Source organism: Lolium perenne, chromosome 4 (genome assembly GCF_019359855.2).
Source record: "Lolium perenne isolate Kyuss_39 chromosome 4, Kyuss_2.0, whole genome shotgun sequence".
In the NCBI taxonomy this organism is placed as follows: Eukaryota; Viridiplantae; Streptophyta; class Magnoliopsida; order Poales; family Poaceae; genus Lolium; species Lolium perenne.
In genome coordinates, this window is record NC_067247.2 from 352,952,677 (window position 1) to 352,974,099 (window position 21,423).

The 21,423-nt window shown below is 42.7% G+C and overlaps 2 protein-coding genes, 1 long non-coding RNA gene and 1 pseudogene across 3 annotated transcripts; all 4 read right to left on the bottom strand.

Annotated features, from left to right (window-relative positions):
- Positions 1–351: 351 nt before the first annotated feature.
- LOC127296957 (tau-cadinol synthase) lies at positions 352–19,089 on the bottom strand. The gene is made up of 7 exons (XM_051327203.2): positions 18,923–19,089; positions 5,483–5,741; positions 4,805–5,177; positions 1,941–2,159; positions 1,705–1,840; positions 997–1,242; positions 352–910 (listed from the first exon to the last, which is right to left on the bottom strand). The coding sequence occupies exons 1-7, from the start codon at positions 19,028–19,030 to the stop codon at positions 620–622; spliced, it is 1,632 nt and encodes a 543-aa protein (XP_051183163.1). The 5' UTR covers positions 19,031–19,089; the 3' UTR covers positions 352–619.
- On the bottom strand, positions 10,916–11,982 carry LOC127296961 (uncharacterized). The gene is made up of 2 exons (XR_007848816.2): positions 11,808–11,982; positions 10,916–11,708 (listed from the first exon to the last, which is right to left on the bottom strand). It is a non-coding gene; the product is annotated as an uncharacterized lncRNA (long non-coding RNA).
- LOC127296959 (uncharacterized) lies at positions 12,361–18,679 on the bottom strand. Its single transcript, XM_051327209.1, has 8 exons — positions 18,421–18,679; positions 17,466–17,557; positions 16,626–16,701; positions 15,001–15,162; positions 14,549–14,859; positions 14,382–14,457; positions 13,753–14,298; positions 12,361–12,706 (listed from the first exon to the last, which is right to left on the bottom strand). Exons 4-7 carry the CDS (start codon positions 15,158–15,160, stop codon positions 13,754–13,756), a joined length of 1,092 nt encoding a protein of 363 aa, XP_051183169.1. The 5' UTR covers positions 15,161–15,162; positions 16,626–16,701; positions 17,466–17,557; positions 18,421–18,679; the 3' UTR covers positions 12,361–12,706; position 13,753.
- LOC139829749 (uncharacterized) lies at positions 15,225–16,611 on the bottom strand (annotated as a pseudogene).
- Positions 19,090–21,423: the final 2,334 nt, after the last annotated feature.

A 21,423-nucleotide genomic window follows, 5' to 3' on the forward strand; every position in this document is an offset into this window, starting at 1 on the left:
TCCTGAAAAATAGACGACCCCACTGGTCATTGGCTGTGGCAGCCCTATAGAGCGGCCCCATTTGTCATTGGCAGCACCGCGTATAAAATCATGAAATAAAACGGCCCACACGTCAGCGATAGATGGATGGCTGCTCCGACGTGTCTCCTGACCCTACCCGTCAGCATGAGACGGTCAGGGAGGAGCTGCCCCTGTGCGGCCCCACCCGGTCAGACTAACGGTCAAGGCCTCTGACCTGACGGCTACCGGCCGTTCCAGCACTTGTGCGTGTTTCAAACTAGAGGAGGGGAAAACTGAGGAAAAACTAAGGGACAGGGGAAAACTGAGTACAACTAACGAACCAGGGGCACGAAAATAGAAATCCCTTTTCGATATGGAAGCATAGGCCCAGCCTCTGCACATTGCATATAATAAAGTACAACTCATTTTTGTTGCATTTCAGGTAATACTAACTAATACAAAGCCTTATTGATTCAGTGTAATTCTTCACAAAAATAATAGTAAGGCAGTAAAGCCCAACTGCAGTAGATTACATGATACAACTTCCCTTAGAGTGAGGTCGCTGGCACTCCTGTCGATGAATGATACTGTCAACAAACATGCACCACATCGTCATTGTCTAGAGGGGAATAGGATTGACAAACAGACGCCTAATCGTCCCTTCAATGATGTTGCTGTATGTAAAAGCATCCTTGTGGTCATCGTACCAAAACATCATGCTGATTGTTATATTCGCAACTCGTTGTATCGCCGGAAGTATCTCAGGGCGCTCAAAGTGTGCTTCATTTGTGGTTTTCCATGCATCTTCCATCATAGAACCAATATTGGCAAAGGCGACATCACTTTCCACGCCATGTTCACTAATGTAACATTCCACTGAAGTGTGCACATCATATTTGTTCTTCCCTTGCTGTGAGCAACACATGGTTCATCATGGGTGTTATGGTGGTCAATGGATAGAAAATATCAGTGGTAATCTTCGAGATAATTTTTTACCTTAAATGCAGAAAGGTCATTCATAAAACGTGTCACCACTGCACAAGCCCTGACAGCATCTGTGCAACCGAGTGCCCATTCGAGTGCCTCCTTGGTTGCAGTATCACCCATACCAACTAACAAGCAAACACATGCGCATGGTGCGGCGGAGCATATTGATACCTCAACGTGATCATTGAATTTGGGCTTGTGATTTTGATGAAACCATTCCGCTTCTTGCAGATGCTTACTTGAAAATATTTGAAACTACAAATGAAGAAAATCTATGAGTGCTTCTGATAAAAGATTTGGATAACGATATGGATGTAGGCACAAAGGCTATGTGTTTGACATATACATGATTATTGTAAACACTACAATGTAAAATAATCAGATTCCATACCCACTTGGTATGATATCTTAAGGAGCATTGCTATCAACAAACCTTTTATCTCATGTTGTTGTGTGATTCCTACAACTAACATGTTTGTGCATAGCATTGTTTTTGTGACAAGAGATATTCCAAACAGGTAAGTCTTCGAGTGGAGATACTTCTTGATACAGTTCCGTTACATAATTTTTGAAGTCCCGAGTATAACTTGTGTTATGAGGAAAAAAAAGGTGAATTTTTTGTGACTGATCATCGTGGAAAGATACTGGAAAAATAAAGAAATAAAACATAGCACTAAGTCATATTCATCTTGTGGTTGTAAGATGAGAATGATGTACCGCTTTTATGCTATAAGGGACACGGTACTTCTCATTCGGTTTCAACTCATCCTCAAACTCTTTGAATGTGCTTATCAACTTGAGGTAAAACTTCCGGAGGTACTCTGGAAGTAGAGAAACATCACTCTCCTCCCACCTATATATAATTCAACCAGTTACACATTTGAGTGCAGTTATTTGAATGCATGTTTTATTCTAAAACTGAGAAGATAAAGAAACATGATGGGAGCTCCAACCTTTGTATAGCTTCATCGAGTTGTTTACACTCCATCAAAGTAGCGCGTACATCAAAAGTGTCATCTGTCATGGCCATCATTGCAATTATCTTGGCAAAAATCATTCTTGCACGTGTATACTCTTGTTCGTAGTATGTCATGTATGACCATAAGTAGCACTCAACAATGCGGTCCCGTGAGTATGTTAGCCCCACTTCTCTAGAAATATCTTCCCACCATCTGAAATTGACTTTGTTGTTAATATTCTATTAAAAAATTATAGCTAGGTTCATTTACAAGAATACATATGCACTAAAAGATGTCTGAAAGTTGTTAGGCACAAATTTCAGCTCATGGGAGTAAACTTGCATTTTTCTAAACATTCTCAAACTGAACAACATGAGCTCCTTACATTTAAGAACACGGAAAATTTGCAGGCCTCAAACTCAATGTACTTTTCCAAAAAGTGCATGATTGTTCATTCAATATAAAAACAGTCATACAACGTTCTCACACATTAATTGAACCATAAAAATCAACTACACCCTCCGTCCTGGTGTATTAGGTTCACTTCAAAAAACTACATGTCCTAAAACTCTCCTGGATTAAGACCTGGTTCATAACATTTTATATTCAATAATCCTACACCTATGGACAAGTGCTTACGGAATAAACCTACGGATAGACATAGCCTCATACAGTTGGTGAAATCCGGTGTTTGTTCCTAAAAATGCTCACGCTGATGCAATGATGGCTCACCACGTCAGTCCATTTGATTAATCCGTAGGAAAACTGCCCGTATGTGTAGTATTACTCCCTACATTGTCCGATTACTCCTGTGTGGCCTTTCTTCTCCCTAATTTCTCGCGCCGGTGAAAAAAATGCTTGCATGCAGCTGTGTGAACAGTTTTGTATGCAAACAGAGTGGGCCTCCTCACTCGGTACTATCCCTAATTAGTCATTAAATTAATGAACCTGAAGCTCATTTGAGGAAATACGGGGAGAGAAGTAGCTTTAACAGCCAATCCATGTCATCCTTGGTCGCAGAGATTTAATAGCTAATCCATGTGCTAATACTCCCTTCATTCCGGTGGGTGAGAGCTACGTGTATCTCTAGATTTTTAATTTGACCAACATAATACAAATGGTAGAACATAAAAATTATACCATTATAAAGTAAAACATCTAAGATTTCTAATCATATATGTTTTGTAATATATAACTTGTATTATGTGGGTAGGCCTAACCCACCGGGACGGAGTGAGTATATACTCCCTCCAACCCGGTTAATAGATCCTGGGTGGTTCCTAGATCGTAAGTTTGACCATCATAATAAAAGGTATATATTACAAAATACCATATGTTATAAGAAATTTTAGATGTTCTAATTTCTAATGATATAATTTTTATGTTATATAATTTATGTTATGTTCATCAATTTGACGATCTAGGCATGCACGCAGGCCCTATAAACCGGAATGGAAGGAGCATCGTGCAAAGTAGGGTTCCCTTTTTAATGGCAAATATTGCGGAATGGTTAGTTGGGGATCAATTAAGAAGATACCATTGCTTTTCCAAAAAACATAATAATTTCTAGTTTCCTACAACCTCCATCCAAAAATAAGTACTCCCCCGTTCTCTTTTATTCTACATTCTGCAAATTTTAAGACCAATTAGTATGTCATTTAATAGTACTGGTTTGATATGTGAACAACCAATCCAAGCTACATTATAGTTAATGACATGCAATAGGGAGAGGAAGACTTCTTCATCTTTTGTGTTGTTGTTGATTACAAAACTAAAATGTAGACTAATTCAGAATAGTTTTTAGGTCTAGAATGTAGAGTATTTCAGAATGGAGGGAGGAGTATACTCCTAAGTCAATTATTTTAAATTTTGACCAAATTTATGGGAAATACTAACAACATTTATGACACCAATTTAGTATCAATAAGTTACTTTTATATGTAGTTTCATATTATACCAATTTGATGTCATATATGTTGCTTCATTTTTTTAGTAAAATTTGTCAAAGTTTTTTTTTACTTAGTAGAAGAGATATAAGTGCACTTATTTTAGGATAGATGGAGTACTTTATTGGTTGACCTTAGATAGGATATGTATTTTGCACTCTCATGATCTGAAATGCAGGTATTTAAGGATATCCACACAGTCTTTGAGATGGTAATATGACCATCCATTTCTTTGCAAACATATTGTATTACACATATAATTAAGCACTAATAAAATAGATTAAGGCTAAAAAATTATAATAACAATTATATTTTTTGAAGGTAATAATTTATATAATACATGATCACACTTACTAAATTTTGGCTTGTAAGCTTTCGATAAATGACATACTTTTCAAATCAGAGGTAGTATTTCTTATGGGTTTAATTCGTTAGATTTTCGTTTGGAAAAATAAAACTGAAATTTAAAATATTTTAAATGATTCAATTGGAAATAAAATATTGTATTGATTCTTCTCAATGTATCTAGATGGTAAAATCACGAAATAGGTTACATGATTTGGTCATGGTTAGAGTATTTTCTCTTTGTTGGTCATTGTGGCTTACTAGCTAATAGCAATGTTGTTTTCAATAAAGGAATATTAACTTTACTAGCGTTTATATACAAACATGTGATCAATTCTTCAGCACCATGAGGACTGAAATATGATGATGGCAGCTGGAATGGGTTGTACTTATTTTTCCAACATGGGTGGAGTCGTGGACACCTAGTCTCGTATGTTTGTTTCTTAAACTTTCAGTGACACTAGGGAGTGTTTTCCTTCAATTTTTATCACATCCGGCATGATTTAGTATCCAAATATTTAGAAGTTCATATTTTTGTCACTATTTTATGCCAAAGATGTATGTTACCTGGAGAGATCCTTGAGCTCCTTTAAATGGAGGCGTTGCAACAGGTTAAAATCAAGTTTAGCTAATTCTAGAATAGATGGATCGTGCATCGGATCGTCTTTGTACTCTGGAATATAATGCAACACTTCTACTCTCTTCAATGTCCTTGGCAGTGGTAAGTGAAGAGCACGCTTGACTTGCTCAGCCAATGGGGAATCAAGGTCACTTTTCATAGACTCAAGATGTTTCCTTGCAAAAATGATACTTTCTTCAAGTTCTATCTCTCCATGAGTTAATAGATGTGCTGCATTGTATAAACTTAATAGTTCCCTGGGATCATTAGTTATGTCAACCTTGAACGCCCCATCTTCATTTTTAAACTTGTTGAATACATCTGCAAGATATACATGATACATCTGATGAGCAATGAGCATATTATTAGCTAGTTTTTGGTAATTCTTGGATCATATTTGTTGATGTTTAAGCGAGTAACACACTGGTATTCTAAGCAAGTTGCTTTTATGTGTTATTTGTTATAATGATCTTTCCTAATTAGTACTGGTTGGTGGAGGTGCATGATACCCAGCATCATATAAATTGTTTATGTCTAAGAGCAATCAATATGTAGGTAAAACTAGAAGCTTAATTGTAGATAATATCATATACACAATGTTAGAGCGTTTTCTTCTTCGTTCATACCTGGAGATACCCAGAATCCGTGTTGCCTCAGTAAGCGGAATCGAAGAGCAACATCATGATGGCTAGAGCTATTGAATTCAGAAGAATGGGTGCTTCTTAATGTGGAGACAATTTGTTCATTGAAATGATGATCTATACTCAGATGTTGGAGAGTGTCCACAAGTTTCAGTTTCTCAACTATATTATTGCAAGCCTCAAGTACCCCAACCACTTTCTCCTTCAATTGACTAGACCTGTTTTCCATCCATTCCTCGGACATCTACTTGATCCATACCAAAAATACATATAAGTTAGGCAGAGTAAATTAAAATATTTTGTATGAATATAGTTTACTTAGCTGCGTGATAGGTGGAGAAATTGCAGTGTTTGCTCACAGGATGTTTGTTGATTAAAGTTGCAGGTATCAATTGTTACTAATGTTGGTACAAATTGCTGAGCTATTTAGAGAACATGCAAATGTATCATGCTATGTTCAAACGTAAATAGGAAAGTTTCTTCTACTAGATTCCCAATGTAGGCATCATTAATTAGTATTCCTGATAAATATGTACTTTCTTTTCTAGTGTGTAAATTGCAGACGTGCTTAAATTTCACCTTCGAAGTTACATATTTATGACTACGGCTCCTCTATATTATGTAATTTATAAATGATAGTTGCCGATTTGAAAAATAAATGAATAAATGGTTTGTTTGTTTGTCTCCTCATTAGAATTGTATTACAATTATTTACTTATGAATGTGGTTTTTTTATTATACAACGCGGAATTTCTACCATGGAAAACACGTAAGCACGCTAATGTCTGTTAGAGCAAGTACAATAAGTCCTAGTCAGTTGGCTACAAGGATTAAAATAGTATATTTGTGTCTAGTTGGAGGAGATAGAAGATGAGAGAGAATGTAAATGGGCTCTTATGCAAGAGCTAGCTCTAGCACGTGCTCCTAGGCATGTTGTGTGAATGAAAGGTGGGTCCTCCATTGAAAAAGTAGTACATCTTTATAGCCAACTATTGTACTTGTTGGCTATGTGTTGGCTATAGATGATATGACATCTTGCTTATAGACAACAACCGGCTGTACTATTGAAGTTGCTCTTAAACGACTGTCACTCTCATTTCCACCCAACCAACCATTAGACCACGGTTTCAGTTTTGTTTTCTCTGAACCAACCATGCCCACGATCTCTCTTTTTTCTATGAACCAACCGCAAACCAGTGTTAAAAAAACCACGAACCGTGTGGCATGAAAATTCCTATGATCTGGCTCCCGCAAGAAATCCTCCGGCCACCCTGCTCGACGCTGCAGCCCGTATATGACATGATGGAGGCTTCAGTAAAAATGGAGCCGGGGTTTGGAGTCCTGTTTTTCTAAAAAAAGTATATGACATGATGTGGCCGCCTAGTCTCCCGGTGCTATCAAATCGATGTCATGCGCTGCCACTGCTCCGCATCGACTTTCGTGCCGCATCAGCCGGCCCTATCTCCTCCCGCGTCTTCTAGAGACCGGGAAGGAGAGGCCATGAACACAACCGTCAGCTCACCACTAGGCCAACCGTCACTGCCAAGGGTTGCGCTGGGATATCTGAGGCAACGCGGTGGGAGAACAGGCAGAGTTAGGGCATGTACAGCGCAAAGCACTTCTACGGGCGCTTATCCCAATCATACTCAAGCGCCGGCGCTAGGAGCTATTGTTTTCTACGTGTTTAGCAAGTGTCTGGCTCCTCTTCATACGGCGATCAGGGCCGGCCCATAGGCCGGGGCAACGGGGCGGTCGCCCTGGGCCCCAGGGAGTCAAGGGCCCCGGCCCAGGTAATAGTACGTGCTACTCTTGCCTGATGTACGAGAGAGAAAAAAAAATGGTCGCCCAAGTAGCAAAATCAGGCCCATCACGTAGCTGGACAGTGGCCATGAGAAGATCACTGGTGAACCAAATTACTGGATTGGTATGGCCAAATGAATCGATGGATGGCTAGGGTACCTCTGCTCGGCCTAGCGCGGCATCATTCTCTTCTCTACCTGCCGACTCATCTCCTTCCTCCTCCCAAATTTCCAATCACATGGAAGAGCCGCCGCTCTACTTTTCGATTCTGAGGTCGCCGCAACCATTTATGGAGACCAATGGCACAATCTCATTCTCCAAGCAGCACTCTTTCCATTCTGAATATTCTAGTCGTTTTCTATGATCCCATCAACCAGATGATTGACAGATCAGATATGGTAGGACTTTATCCTTTCTGTAGTCCCGTTCCTCAATTCGATTCGCTGCTCATGGATGTGACTAAGTTTGGTTTATTGCGCCTTCTGCAGGAAGCTTTGCAGATGTTTTATTCAGGTGAAGGCATGGAGTGAGGAACATTTCAGATTTAGCAAGATGGAAAGCAAGTAGCAGTCAAATTTGAGTAGGCTATTTGTTTTGCGGATGAAAAAGTATGGTCTCCTTGTCGCACTAAGAAAAGTAACTTCTTTGGCACGGATTATAGGCCTCTCGCTATGCATTCTCCTTTTGGATAGAACAAAAATATTTTCATACTCCTTGGATGATTGCAATAAATATTACTTTGTAGTGTTAGTTTTATGTTTCAAAGATTCAACCTACATTATGTATTCGATCCTTAGCATGCATTCCAAATTTATGTCTGTCAATAAGGGCCCTTGTTGTAGTTTTCCCCGGGGCCTCGAAAATGTATGGACCGGCCCTGACGGCGATGCCTAGAAATTAGTTGGGAATGATATGCAAACTGCCAAAACGACTGGGAATATATATATATATTCCTAGGCCTGTGAGTTAGCGTCTGCAGTGTACATGCTCTTAGAGAAGTTGGCGGAACCAGAAACGGACCTGGCCTGCCGATGCTGGGCATGGAAGAGATGGAGCCTCCTGGTAGTATGGCGGCGCTGGGCAAGTAAGCCGGTTTCGGTTGTGTGGGCGGTGGTAGGGGGCCTCGAGAATCCAGGCGGTGGTAGAGGGAATAAGGGATGCAGGCTAAGGGTATCTTTAACGGGGCAACGTATTTCGGACGCCCAAAAGTGATCGCGAGCGTCCGTTTGAGTCGCCCCGCGGACATATTTTGTCCGCGTGTCCGTTTACGTCTGTGTGTGCTCCCATCGGGGCGGCCAATTTTAAGACTTGCAACGTATTTTAAAATATAAAAAGTAGTACATTTAAATGCATAAAAACTATACAATGTAGATCTAGAAGCCTAGACTACTTGCTTCCGGACGGGCCGGCCCCGTCGTTGCGTCGCTCCATCGCCTGCTTCTCCGCCGCCTCCCATGTGGCTGCTATGGCTCGGTGCGCCGCCGCGTCCTCTTGCAAGCACTGCTCCAGCCTCACGTTCGCGGCGTTGTCCTTGAGCGTCTCGAACAACTCGACGATAGCCCTCTGCTCCGCCGCCCTCTCCTCCGGCGTAGGCGCATCAGGGTCATCGTAAGACCAAGATATCTCCGAGTCGGAGTCCTCTACGGCTGCGGCGGCCGCCAGCCTACGCTGTTCCAGCTCGGCGTCGACCGCCGCATGGGCCGCCCGCTCCTCCTCTGCTTCCACCTCCGCGAGAGCCAGGGCAACGGCGTCCTTGACCGGGTCGAGGAGGTCGTCAGTGCTGTCGTCGTCGTCGAACTCCTCGGAGCTCGAGGAGGCCGGGGGAGGTGGAGTGGGAGGTGAAGGTGGAGGTGGAGGCGCGGCAGTCTGGCCGCGGTCGGTGCTGCTCATGGTGGATCTGGTGGAGGCTGAGCGGAAGCGGCGCTACGGCAGCGACAACTAGGGTTTAGTGGGGAGGAGATGAGATGCTCGCGTATAGGTCGGAGGCAGGCGCCACGCGTGGCATCGCCATTACTACCTGCGCAGAGGTAGGCGACGGCCGCGCGCCACACGAGGCATCGCCATTTACGCGGCCGCAGACTGCCGAAGCGACGCCTTGGCGCCAGTACTGCTGGAGAAGATGCATCGACGCTGGGTCACTGCCAGGCGGGCCAGATAAAACGTTCGCCATACGCGAGCGCGGCCGCGAAGCGTCCGCGTAGACGTAAACCTAGTGCATATTTAAATCAGGTTTGCGTCTCCGCAGACGGCTCGGTCACTTTGCGTCGCCCCACTGGAGCAGGACCCAAACACATTTTCGATTACGGCGGACGCAAACGAGTCGCTCGTCTGTTTGCTTCTCGCCGCTAGAGATGCCCGACCTATGGACGCCAGCGGAAGAGAACCACACCGGAAATGGTATGGGGCCACACTGGCAGTGGGGAACCGCACCGGTGTCAGGTGGTGCTCCCAGCGGAGGGAGGAAGATGGGCCTTTTTGTGTCAGGCTGGTCCGGCGGTGCGGTGGGCAGATATTTTAACCGGGTCGCCGGTTCAGGTAGATGGTTTCGTTTGTTCTCCTAATATAATAATAAAGAAAAGCAACGCTGTCACCGTCCACTCTCCTCTGGAAGTTGATCAGTGGTGCGAAATTCTCTATAGGCCGATCCACATGATGGGTTTGGGTGCATAGCTACCATGAATATCGTGATTTTATTATATAGACCACATAATAATGTTGATCGAAGCGATCGTATTAACAAATTCGAAATCTTACTTTTTTTTATGGAGTGAGTAGTAGACTAAGTCCCGGTTTATGCTGTCTTGTGTGCTAAATTTACTTCCTAATTTATCGTGGACAAATAGCCATGCAAAATGAAAAAAAAAGTAACTGGTAAACCAAAGAGAAACATGGGTAAAAGTTTGATAGATACAAGGCATTGTCGTAATCCCATTGCAGTGCTAAACACAGTTGAAGATGAATCGGTCATCAATGTTGACCTTTTGGACCGACAACTATAGGAGTCATACTAGGCGGGGCATTGACACTTTCACTTTGATCTTCTGAAACATTGAAATGAGCATAATGTTAGGATTTTCCGACATGTCACAACATCTGAGCTGACCTACCGTCCCTGTTACCCGGCCTTTACCGGGCTTCCCAGTGCGGCTCGTGCATCATATATGATAGCTTCGCACCATGCCAGGGATTGCATTTGATCAAACATCGGAAGATTAGCATGCTTAATGCGGTTGTGTTGTGCGGTTGTGCCCAGGCTGGTTCGTCACTGGCACTTCATGGGCCTCCAATCCTCCAGGAAGGCAGGCAGTCCATCAGCAGCAATGCAGGCAAACCAGCAGCCGGTCGGTCGATCTTTTTTTTTTTTTTTTTTAATTTTACTTCAATTTTAGCGCTAACAGCTCAATTTTAGTTGTATTTTATTTGGTGATGTGTTTGTAAATAGTTGAACTGAGCTTGAGGCCTCTTTTGGGTTAATCGCCACAGGTTTCGTACTCCATGGAGTTATGTCCATGGAGTTATGTTTAATTAAAGATGCTTAGGGCTCCTTTGATTTGAATGATAGGAAAAACATAGGAATATGAAAGGTATAGGATTGGAATGGCATGTATACTTGAATCCTATAGGAAGATGAAGTTTGTTTGATTGTAGCAAAGGAATTTTTTCATGAGGTATGAGCTAATGTTTTTTTCCTATAGAAATTACACTACAAGATTCCTATAGGAATTTTTCCTATAGGCTATGTTCCTATGAATCAAACAACATGTATAGGAAATTTTCCCATAGGAACCAAATCCTACACAATTCCTATGCAAATCCTTTGAATCAAAGGAGCCCTTATATTAATAAGAGCGTCGCCCTCCCTTTCCTCTCCCCGATATAGATCTGAGAGGCGATTTTGAGAGTCCACCGCCGGTCCACCTCTTCCGCCGGTGAGGCGTGGGTTCCCTCCCCTCCGTCGGCTGCTCCGGCGGCGGGAGGGTGGGGGAACCCGTCTCACGGCGTGTATTCATGGTAGGGCTTGGCAGGTGTCCGGCCGGCGGCGCTTCGGAGGCGGAGGTGCTGTTGGTTCGTCCGTTGTCCGCGCAGATCCCCTCCGGCGATGGAGTTCTCTGGGGCTTCACCGACCTGCGTGCGACTTTCCCTGCACCACGACCAGATCCAGGTATGCGGTGGATCTGGATGTAGTTCAATAAGAGGATGATACAGAGGTTCTTTGCGGCGGCGCCGGCGTTCCCGGCAGTAGTCTCTTCGGAGGCGGTGCTCGGTGACTTCCCGTCTGCGGTGTGGTGGGCTCCGGCGATCCAATGTTTGGGGAGCTTCAGCAGCGGCGCGCCATCGTCAGCTCCGGCTCGTCATCGTCGTCGGGATCCAGAGGACTTCCTTGTAATTTTTCCTTTGTTTCTAGACCTTTCTGTAAGTTCGGAGAATTAATAGATCATCCCTTTCGCAAAAAAAAAAGGAGCCCTTATATTTATTGATGTGTATCTTGATAAAAAAATAGCTGTGTTACCGGTTTGTCCGGGCTTCGATAAATTCCTAGATCCGCCACTGTCGAGACACCACTCTTATCAGTTCTCTTACGGATTAAGAAAGAGGCACCGTTTCAGAGAAGGACGGGAGCGAACCGTTTGAGTCTTTTTATGCTGGGAGGTTGATCCTACTCTCTCCATTCCAATACTTAAGGCCTTGTTTGGTGCCAGTGTTTTTTTGAGTTTTGAGGGGGGTTTTGAGGGGTGTTTTGGGTGAAAACAACCACCACCCAAAACACTACCCAAAACACTACAAAACCCCTATCTTCCAAAACACTTGTCAAAACACTTGTTTGGCACACTTGTTTTACAAACCAGTGTATTCAAGTGTATTCAACACAAATAGATAAAAATTCGATCTTTTTTTTTACAGTTTAAACTATATTTGTATCGCAAATAAAAATATGATCTTTAGCACACTACAAGATCATATCTTGCAATCAATACATAAATATGCATTACAGCAACAATAGCATCTGTTCATCACAACTACAACCATGAAACAAATAGAGAAATTCGAAGTGGATAGGCACATAAATAGAGAAATTCGAAGTGGATAGGCACATAAACCATGAAACAAATAGAGAAATTCGAAGTGGTAGCATCTGTTCAACCATTTACATAAATATGCATTACAGCAACAGTTAGCTCATAGCCTCAGATTTCATAGTCCATTTTTGGGAGACATGACACAAATAGAGAAATTCGAAGTGGATAGGCACATGGTTCTGAGCAAAGTACTGAAACTACAAGATGTTGAATAAGGCACCAACTCAGCCCGGGAGAGTCCTCTTAAAAACATGCTTGTTCCCTTTAATATTACAAGAAAATCAGTCCAAGCAACTTGTTTCCTGCCAAATCAGTCCAAGCAACTTGTTTCCTGCCAGGAAACAAGATGTAAACCATCAAATACTAATATACAACCACATGCATTAGCTAGTTGTTTCATGGCTACAGTACTTTGGACTATAACATATATCTGTAGACAAAGATCTCTAGCACAAGAACCACATTAGCCACAGGTATTTAGCGAGATAAGATACGTAAAGAGTAAGCTGCCATCCACACACAGATTCAAAACAAGCATCGAGGAAAATAATATGATCTGCTTGTTGGCACGAATTCTAGAAACTTTGGTTTTGTATGAAACTGGAATAAGACACATTGCTCATCAACGCAGTATTACTTTGGCATGCTGTCATGCCTAGTACATACCAGTTTATAAGTTTTTTAGAAACAGCACAGTATATGTAATGGATATATGTAATTGAGTATATGTATACAGAGGACATAATTTGAAGGCCTCAAGAGTGAAAAACAGAATCCTCTTACGGCAAAGTACATTCATCAAATGTTTGCATACTCTGAAATCAACTAAGATAAGGACTAACACCACAAACTACAGACACCATCCAGGTTCACACATAATAGCCAGTGACACTAACAGAACAAACAGCAGCAACCAGGTGGACCTAGGCACGGCATTGCGCGACCAACAGAACCAACTGCAGGAACCAGCCACTTACTCTAGCTAATATCATTTCTGTTTCGTTCAGATGAGTAACAACCACCAGATGTTTATACAGGACCGAATGTTACTAGGAGCATACTTCAGTCTATTTTCTTTCCACCCAGGAAATGAAAAGTTTCTATCAGTGTAACTCTGCGGCTATTTTAGAAAACTGAATAGGAAGTTTACTAGAGCCTTTCTTTCAGTGTAACTCTGCGGCTATTTTGGAAACAGATGTGGGTCGGTAGAACTGACTATTATATGAACTTGTCAGCAGTGTAAATTATTACTGTTTGTATCAATATGAAAAATCATCTGAAAGAGTCAAAACTTTATCACTGCATAATCAAGCAAGCAAGCATAGTAAATTTGATGGTTTCTAACAGGAAATTTAGAGCGCAAGAGTAAAAACATACCTCATGGTAACTTGGCTATCTGCCCAAGGAGCCACGTCATGGCGGTGCCATCTTTATCATCTTTATCATCAACAAGGTTGAGAAATATTTCACGATTGTCGGCAATCCTGAAGACATCCAATGCAGGGATTTTAATAGAACCTGTCATACCATCCAATGTCTTGAGTGCATCCATGCATCTGGTAATAGAGAACTTCTGTAGAGGTTGTTCTTGATTGACTTCCTTTTCACGCACTTGCACCATCCTCTCCATCACTTGCACAATTCCATCGGAATTCCTCTTCTTAGGACTCCTCTTTGGTATCTTTGGAAGCTTGTTCCTTGCAGCAGCAACCCTTTTTCCTTTCACTTGGTGTTCCACCTGAGTCATACTCTGAGCACTTGGAGCTGGATCCATAACTTCGTGTTCATCTTCACTTTCTCTCTCAGGTATATCAGCCTCGGTATCTCCTTCAGGTTCATCGTCATCACTTATTACTTGTGTCAGATCCTCCCTTGATGTAGTTGAGGTTGAAGTGAAGTTAAAATTGCCTTCAGCTATGCTCCCTGCAAAAAGAGCCAACAAAGCACTCAGATGGTTAGTACAATGGATGACAATATGTTCACTGCAAGCATAGTACATATATTACCTTCATAAAGTTGTCCAAGTGAATCATAGAGAGGAAAAGCTTTTGTTTTGAATCTCTTGATTCTTGTACCAAATGACTGCAAGAGTTAAAAAAATATGTGACTACAATAGTTGAATAAATAATGACTACAGAAAGTTTAGTTTAATGGGTCAAAATTGAAGGCTTACAATTTCCAGATTTTCCCAAAGATGGGGCTCAGCCTGTAGCTTGAATTGGCTTTCATCCCACCCAACCCCACTTTGCATTCTTGCTTCTTTTAGCATCCTGTAGTCTCTCTTTAAATCTTTCTCCTTATCTTGTATTTGAGACTTCTCCATTCTGAGATATGGGTGTCGAGATAGGAAAAGCTTCACCATTACATTCCACGTTTCACTACTCCACCCATTTTGTCCTCTATGGAATGTATTGTTATGCTCAAGAAGAATATCCACTAGAGACTTCTCCATTCCTATGTTCCATGAGGCTCTAGGTTTCCCAGCTACAAAATACAAGAGCTACAAATAAAATTCCAGTACATTTTGCAAATCATGTTGTCCATTCCAGAAACAATAAGCATGGAAAATCTTGCACATATCAAGCAAATATTCAGGTATCAATATAGTACAATAGTATTGGGTACCTTTTGGAGAAGCTTTTTTCTTAAATTTAGGTGAAGTCTTCTTTGAGCAATTTGGAGATGCCCTTTTCTTATTTCTTTTCCCACCTGAGAAGGCCTTCTGCACATTATGCTTAGGAGAGCCTGTGGCATACACCACCTGAGATGCTTTCTTAGGAATCATATCTGCTTACATTATAAAACACCACAAAAGATTATGACAATTATCAAAGATAAACACAATGCCATTAGAAATAGTTCTTTATTACATAGTTAAACACCACGAAACAGTTCCTTTGTTACATGAATAAACACCACAAAATAGTTCCCAGTTACATGATAAAACACTACAAATCTTTTAGGCAATGTAGTCATTCCACATTTGAAAAGCAATGTGATCTCTCAATTGATTGCCTAGCACATGGTTCTCGTGGAGCTGGTTTTCTTGGATATTTTCTCCATCACCATTTGGCAGATCCACAAACACAGCAGGGTCTATGTTATCCTCTTGATCCTCAAGCCACTCCTCATCTCCATCTTGCAATTTTATTATATTATGGAACACCGCTGCAGCAGCTGGGATCTTCACTTGATTTGTTATAGAATGGAAAGTACCAACATTTAGGATTGGGAACCGTTTCTTCAGAATTCCTATAAGCCTTTCAATGTGATTTCTTGCAACGGCATGTCGGTAATTAAATAACTCCATATGGTTCTGCGGCGCATGGTGACCATGGCCCCACTCTTTCAAATGATACCTTACACCTCTGTATGGTGCAAGGAAGTGCTGGGTGTTTGCGTAACCGCCATCCACTAAATAAAATTTTCCATCTGGTACATTAAAACCATTGAGTAGCGCCGAACTAAGTACTCGGGCGTGAGGCTGAACCTTCCCATCCACACGATATGAATGTCACATTCAGGTCAAAATCACAGGCTAGCATAAGATTCTGGCTTAGTGACCCTTTCCTATTCCTCCACGGAGCTTGAAGTTGAGGAGACCTAGTGACAGGAACATGTGACCCGTCTATGGCACCTAAACAATTCTGCAAATATGGGAAGAAGCGGTCATCATTTGCGATTTTGGAATGTGGCCCGTCAATGTGTCGAGGCCTCAGAAAACGACTTGCCAGGATGGGAACAACATCAAAAAACTCGTTGAGGTAATCATGGAATGTTGAGGCGCTATGCTGAAACGCCACCTGTAGATCCTCATACGATGCATTGTGTGATAGCATATACAGGAAAAAGGCCAACTTTTCTTCGACCTTTATGGTGTCGCTATCTGATATAAGACCTTCAGTTCTAAGATAAGATGCAATCCATCTAAAGATTTCTGGTTCCATCCTAAAAGCAGTCAAGCAATCTTTAAGATGACCATTAATAAGTCTCCTAACTTTCCTTCTGCCATAAGTGATGGAGGAATGACGTTTAGTCTTTTCTGTATTTTTCAGGTAGAGGTACAGTGCTGGTAGAATGGAGAAGAATAGCTCATCATCATCGTCCCTCTTCCTCTTCCTAATCCGTTCTATGCTTCGTTGATCCATTTAAGACTAACGGAAAGCAATAAGCAGTCACAAACATGCATAAAGCTCTAACAAACATCCATAAAGCATTAACGAAAAGCAATAAGTAGGTTGTGGACATACCGAAGTCCGGCGTGCTCACAGGGTCCCAGGAGGGCGGCGGCTCGTCAATTCCCGCAAGAATCCGTGAATAGAGACCCTGCAAGAAGAAATTACAATCACTGTAAACAGGCTGCAGCGGTTGCACCAAGGATTGTATCTATGGTTGTTTGCTAAGTTACCAGTGATCATCTTACGTTCATCATGAATCCAACCATATGACTATGTGTTAACAGAAAACAGCACAGTAGATGCAACAAATGTATTGTGTGTTAACAGAAAACAACACAACATTACTGGTATAGCAAGTCCACATCCAGTGGTTTAATTCTGCCCACTAAATCATTACTGTTGCGTTCCAGGTTTCCCACTTTCTCGTTTCTTACCACACTTAAGCACATATGTTCCTCCTACAAAAAATCCTACCTGCCCAGCTTTCTCGCTTCTTACCACACTCAACAGGGCAGTACTAGCAACAGTTAGATAAATAAAAATCAGTGTAGAATATTAGCAGAGAACCATGATCTAAGAATTTTAATTGACTGGCTGAATGCAATGGAGTATATGTATACAGAGTACTAGAATTGCAACACACAGGTAGCTACTCATTGGTATTTTAGTTAACTATTAATTAGGAGCAGATAAGGACCGACACCACAAATTCTTAGCAGCTCAATCTCCTTCACAAATTCCTAGCAGTACTATGTTATCACACAATATGTGATAGGACTAGTCCCAGTACCAAGAAGCAAGAATCCAAATGCAACAATTGGATGGAACAAAATTCTAAATTGTCACAGGATCACAAAAGGAGGCACATCTAGAAGTACATGGAGAGGAGGCGGTGGGGTGGATGGTACTCACGAATGACTCCAGCTTCAACGGAGAGGAGGGGGCGGCGGCAGGAGGTCCAGGTCGGCGGCGGCAGGACCCTTTTTCCTGCAGGACCCTTTTTCCTTTCAGATTATTTGAACAGAGTATGTTCATCAGAAAACAGAGACTAGCCAAGAAAAAGATAGAATGACAACAGGCTGAAAATTTCCTTTCAGATTATTTGAACTAAACAGGAGCTAGCAAGACAAGTTTTGCTCCAGGCCAATAATTTCCACCAAACAGAGAACAGGCAAGACCTAAACATCATTTGCACCAAACACAGAGCTGAAACCAAAAGCCTCACACACAAGTCTCCGCACTTACAAGACTGGCAATCTCATACGTATTAGATCCTGACGCCTACCTTTGTCATTGTCATTGCCATTTTGAACGTTTTGTGGATTCTACAGTGGGGATACCTTTCGGTTAAGAAATAATAAAAAAAGAACACTATCCATGTGTATAGCCCACTGTATTGCATCTTCAGTTAAGACACCCTAAATTCTAGAGAACCAGATAAATAGGGGTGCAATTCCAATCCTCACACTTACTCGACCGCATCATCCCCATTGACTAACAATGATCAACATTCAGTTAGCACGAACAAGTTACAGATCCAGCCAGCGTCCAAGAAACCCAAAATTAAAAACGAGAGCATGATAGGGAGGACTCACTGGATGGAGCTGTCCAATACGAGAAAGATAGCCCCATCCGGGAGGGAGCTCCACCCGACCATGGCTAATCTAGGAAGGGCAGCGTGGCCCCTGGTGCTCCTCTAGTCACTACCGATGCACAGAGAACTGGATGCCACCCGAGCTGGCCGGACGACGCGTGAGACGCCCCTCGTCGACCGCCGTCCCGGCGGATCTTGGAGCGGCGGATCTGAGAGGGGTCGGCTATGGGCGCCAGGTTGGGGGAGGTGAGGTCGAGAGGAGAGAGTACGTACCTGAGAGGGGGAAGCGTCGACGGCGTGGTCTTGGAGCGTGGAGGGAGCTTCGGCGGCGGCGTGGTCTTGGAGCGGCGACCGGCGTCGTCTTCCTCCCTCGCGCCCACGTCGCCCTCTCGCCGCCACGCAAAAACGCGAGGGGGTGCTCGCGTTTTCCTTCCACCCCAGCCCGACGGGTTTCGGCCGGTTTCGTCGGGCCTAAACGGGCCGAAACCGGCCTCCCGAACAGCCCAGGCGCGTTTTGAGGTGTTTTGCGGTGTTTTCATCGAGCCCCAAAAAAACACCCCAAAACCGGCCCAAACACTGCTAAAAACACTGGCACCGAATTGGGCCTAAGGCGTAAAAATGTGGGCACGACGATTGTGTTTCGCTGCAAGGGGAGGCAGTGGGAGGACCGACAAACATTGTATACCTACATCTCACAATGCTTGGCTTTCCTTGGAAGTGAACGAGAAACATACTACCGCAGATTGAAATGTGATCAATCTTCTACCGAGCATACCTGTATTGTTTCTGGACTGTGGTGGATGAAGAAGTCACCCCATATCGTGGGATGAAACACAGGCGCCAGCGCCACATCAAGAGCGGTGAAAACCTGGGAGAACGCCATGACAACGTATATATGTACGTGATCAATTGTTTTGTATAGTAGTGTGTAGACTAGCGGCTCTGAAAGAACATGGAACGGCAGATGGTCTTATATAGTAGCCGGTAAGTGCGATTTTCTTTTGAACCATTAAGCGGCATTTATTTAATAGTTGTTGGGCGTTGGCAAGCCAAGCAAAAAAGTTATTGGCTGTTGGCTAGGATTGATTGTCACGCGTATCACGAGATAGCAACTTGCACCAAACACAATTAACGGGGATTGCAATTGCAGTCGGATAAGGCCTTTCACAATAGGTTTCTTAGCGCGATATTATATGTATTTTGCTTATGTGGTACATATTTATTTATTGATAAAAGAGAAATGCAAGGTGGCTCTCGGGTGCCACGCACCCCCATACTTCAAAAATAAAAAACAAAAAAGTCAAAAAAAATTGAACTTTTTTGAAATCAAGATGCTCAAGTATTGTACTTGTATAAACATATTTCCCTAGGAAATTACCTTCATTGTATCCTGGGTAAAAAAACTCGAAACGCCCCATCACCAAGTACTATTCAATTTATATTTGTCATAAATTTGTTTTTTTTTTTTGCCCGGAAGACCATGGGAATCATTTCTTTTTCAAACATTTTTTTACGAGTATAAATTTGATCATCCTTGGTTTCCAAGAAAATTCAAACTTTTTGACTTTTTAAAATTACTACAAACTTTTTGGTGTATATTGGTGTGTGGCACCCGAGAGCCAAATGTCTCCTTCCTGTTGTATATAGCTAAGATACAACACTTGCACGTGGCCATAGGCAAAAGCCACTAGTAAGCCAATCACATGCATGAATTAAATTTATATACAACACTAAAAAACAATAAATTAGATTACTTGTATCTTAAGAAATATTACTACTCCCTCCGTCCCGGTTCATAGGGCTCACATAAATTTGCACGGTGACCAAGATAGCATTTGATTGGATGCTAAAAATCTTCTCAGCACTTGCCTCTCTCCAATCAGCTATTCTGGCTAATTAATAGGAATGCTAATAAAATTGCATGCACCGCAGCCCCACATGAAAAGTCATTTGGTTTTCCACCCTGCCCTGCATGCACTGGTTGTTTCCACCGGCTTAAAAAAAGAGAAAGAGAAAGGAAAGAGTAATTAGAGGGAGATACTACTTCTAATTAAATGCATGCAGGTCTTAGTGGGAAGGTATTATGGGACAAATATTTTTTTAGATTAGGCCCTGTGAACCGAGACGGAGGGAGTACCTACGATAACATGCTAAGAGTGAACCTGTTGTAAAGGCCTAACGGACGAAGAAGTGCGACCAAACACGTCTCGAGTGTCAATAAAGCTGGTGGTAAAAGAACAACGTACCGCAAGACCTGAATATCCATATGACGTGGACGTATCTCTTCTCATTTTGGTGTCGGCAGTCTTTGATTTTGTTGTTTTTAGTACCCCAAATATTTTTTTGCAAAAGAATCCATCTATCTATTATTACTCATCATTAGCAGTATAAAAAAGCCTCTAAAGAATAAAAAATTATAAATACGTCATTGGACCACCTAGCGACGACTACAAGCACTAGAACGAGTCGAAGGCGCACCACCGTTCTCGCCCCTCCCTTACTGGAGTTGAGCAAAACTTACCACAGTAGAATTTATTGCAGTAGACAAACAGTCGGCGTGCTAAGGCCCCAAATGGCCAGCGCACCATACCAACAACCATTGCCAAAGCAGAGAACTGTAGATCGAAAAAGGTTGACCTGCAACCAAACCAATGATGATGAAAATCGACGAGATTCCAGAAGATCCAATGGACACACAACTTCACACACCCTTCGCGGTGCTAGATGCACCACTGGAGATGGAACGGGGCGTTGAAGGCCTTAGGTTGTAGCTGCCGCCTCACCATTCAAATAAATACGCAAAAGCTTGCTAAAACAAGAAACATGATCTCTCCCACGGACGAGAGGTCGAGATCCATCACCCCTCCAAGACCTGAGAGGCCATTCAAGGCGAGCCATACTTTTTTAGGCGGAAGGCTCGAAATGAGCCCGGCTTTGAATTAACGAAGCCATCAACTGGCTAGGAGTTACATCAAGAGTTACAACAAACCCGCGCCAAGCGCACACCCAAACCAACAACATAAGACAACACGGAAAAAGATGTCAAGCCGAAGCGCCAACGTGATCCAGGATGAAGGAGCCTGGTCTTCTGTTGCACCGGAGCAATCACGACCATGCCCACACCAACAAACCTCCACCGCACCAAAACTACAGTCCAAGGGGGAACTCGACGACAAGCCGACATCCTAGTAGAACTTGGGGATCCAAAGGAGGGGGTCTTGCGACGGCGCCTCCAAGAAGGTGCATGGCATGGGAATGCGTCGACGTCATCGACAG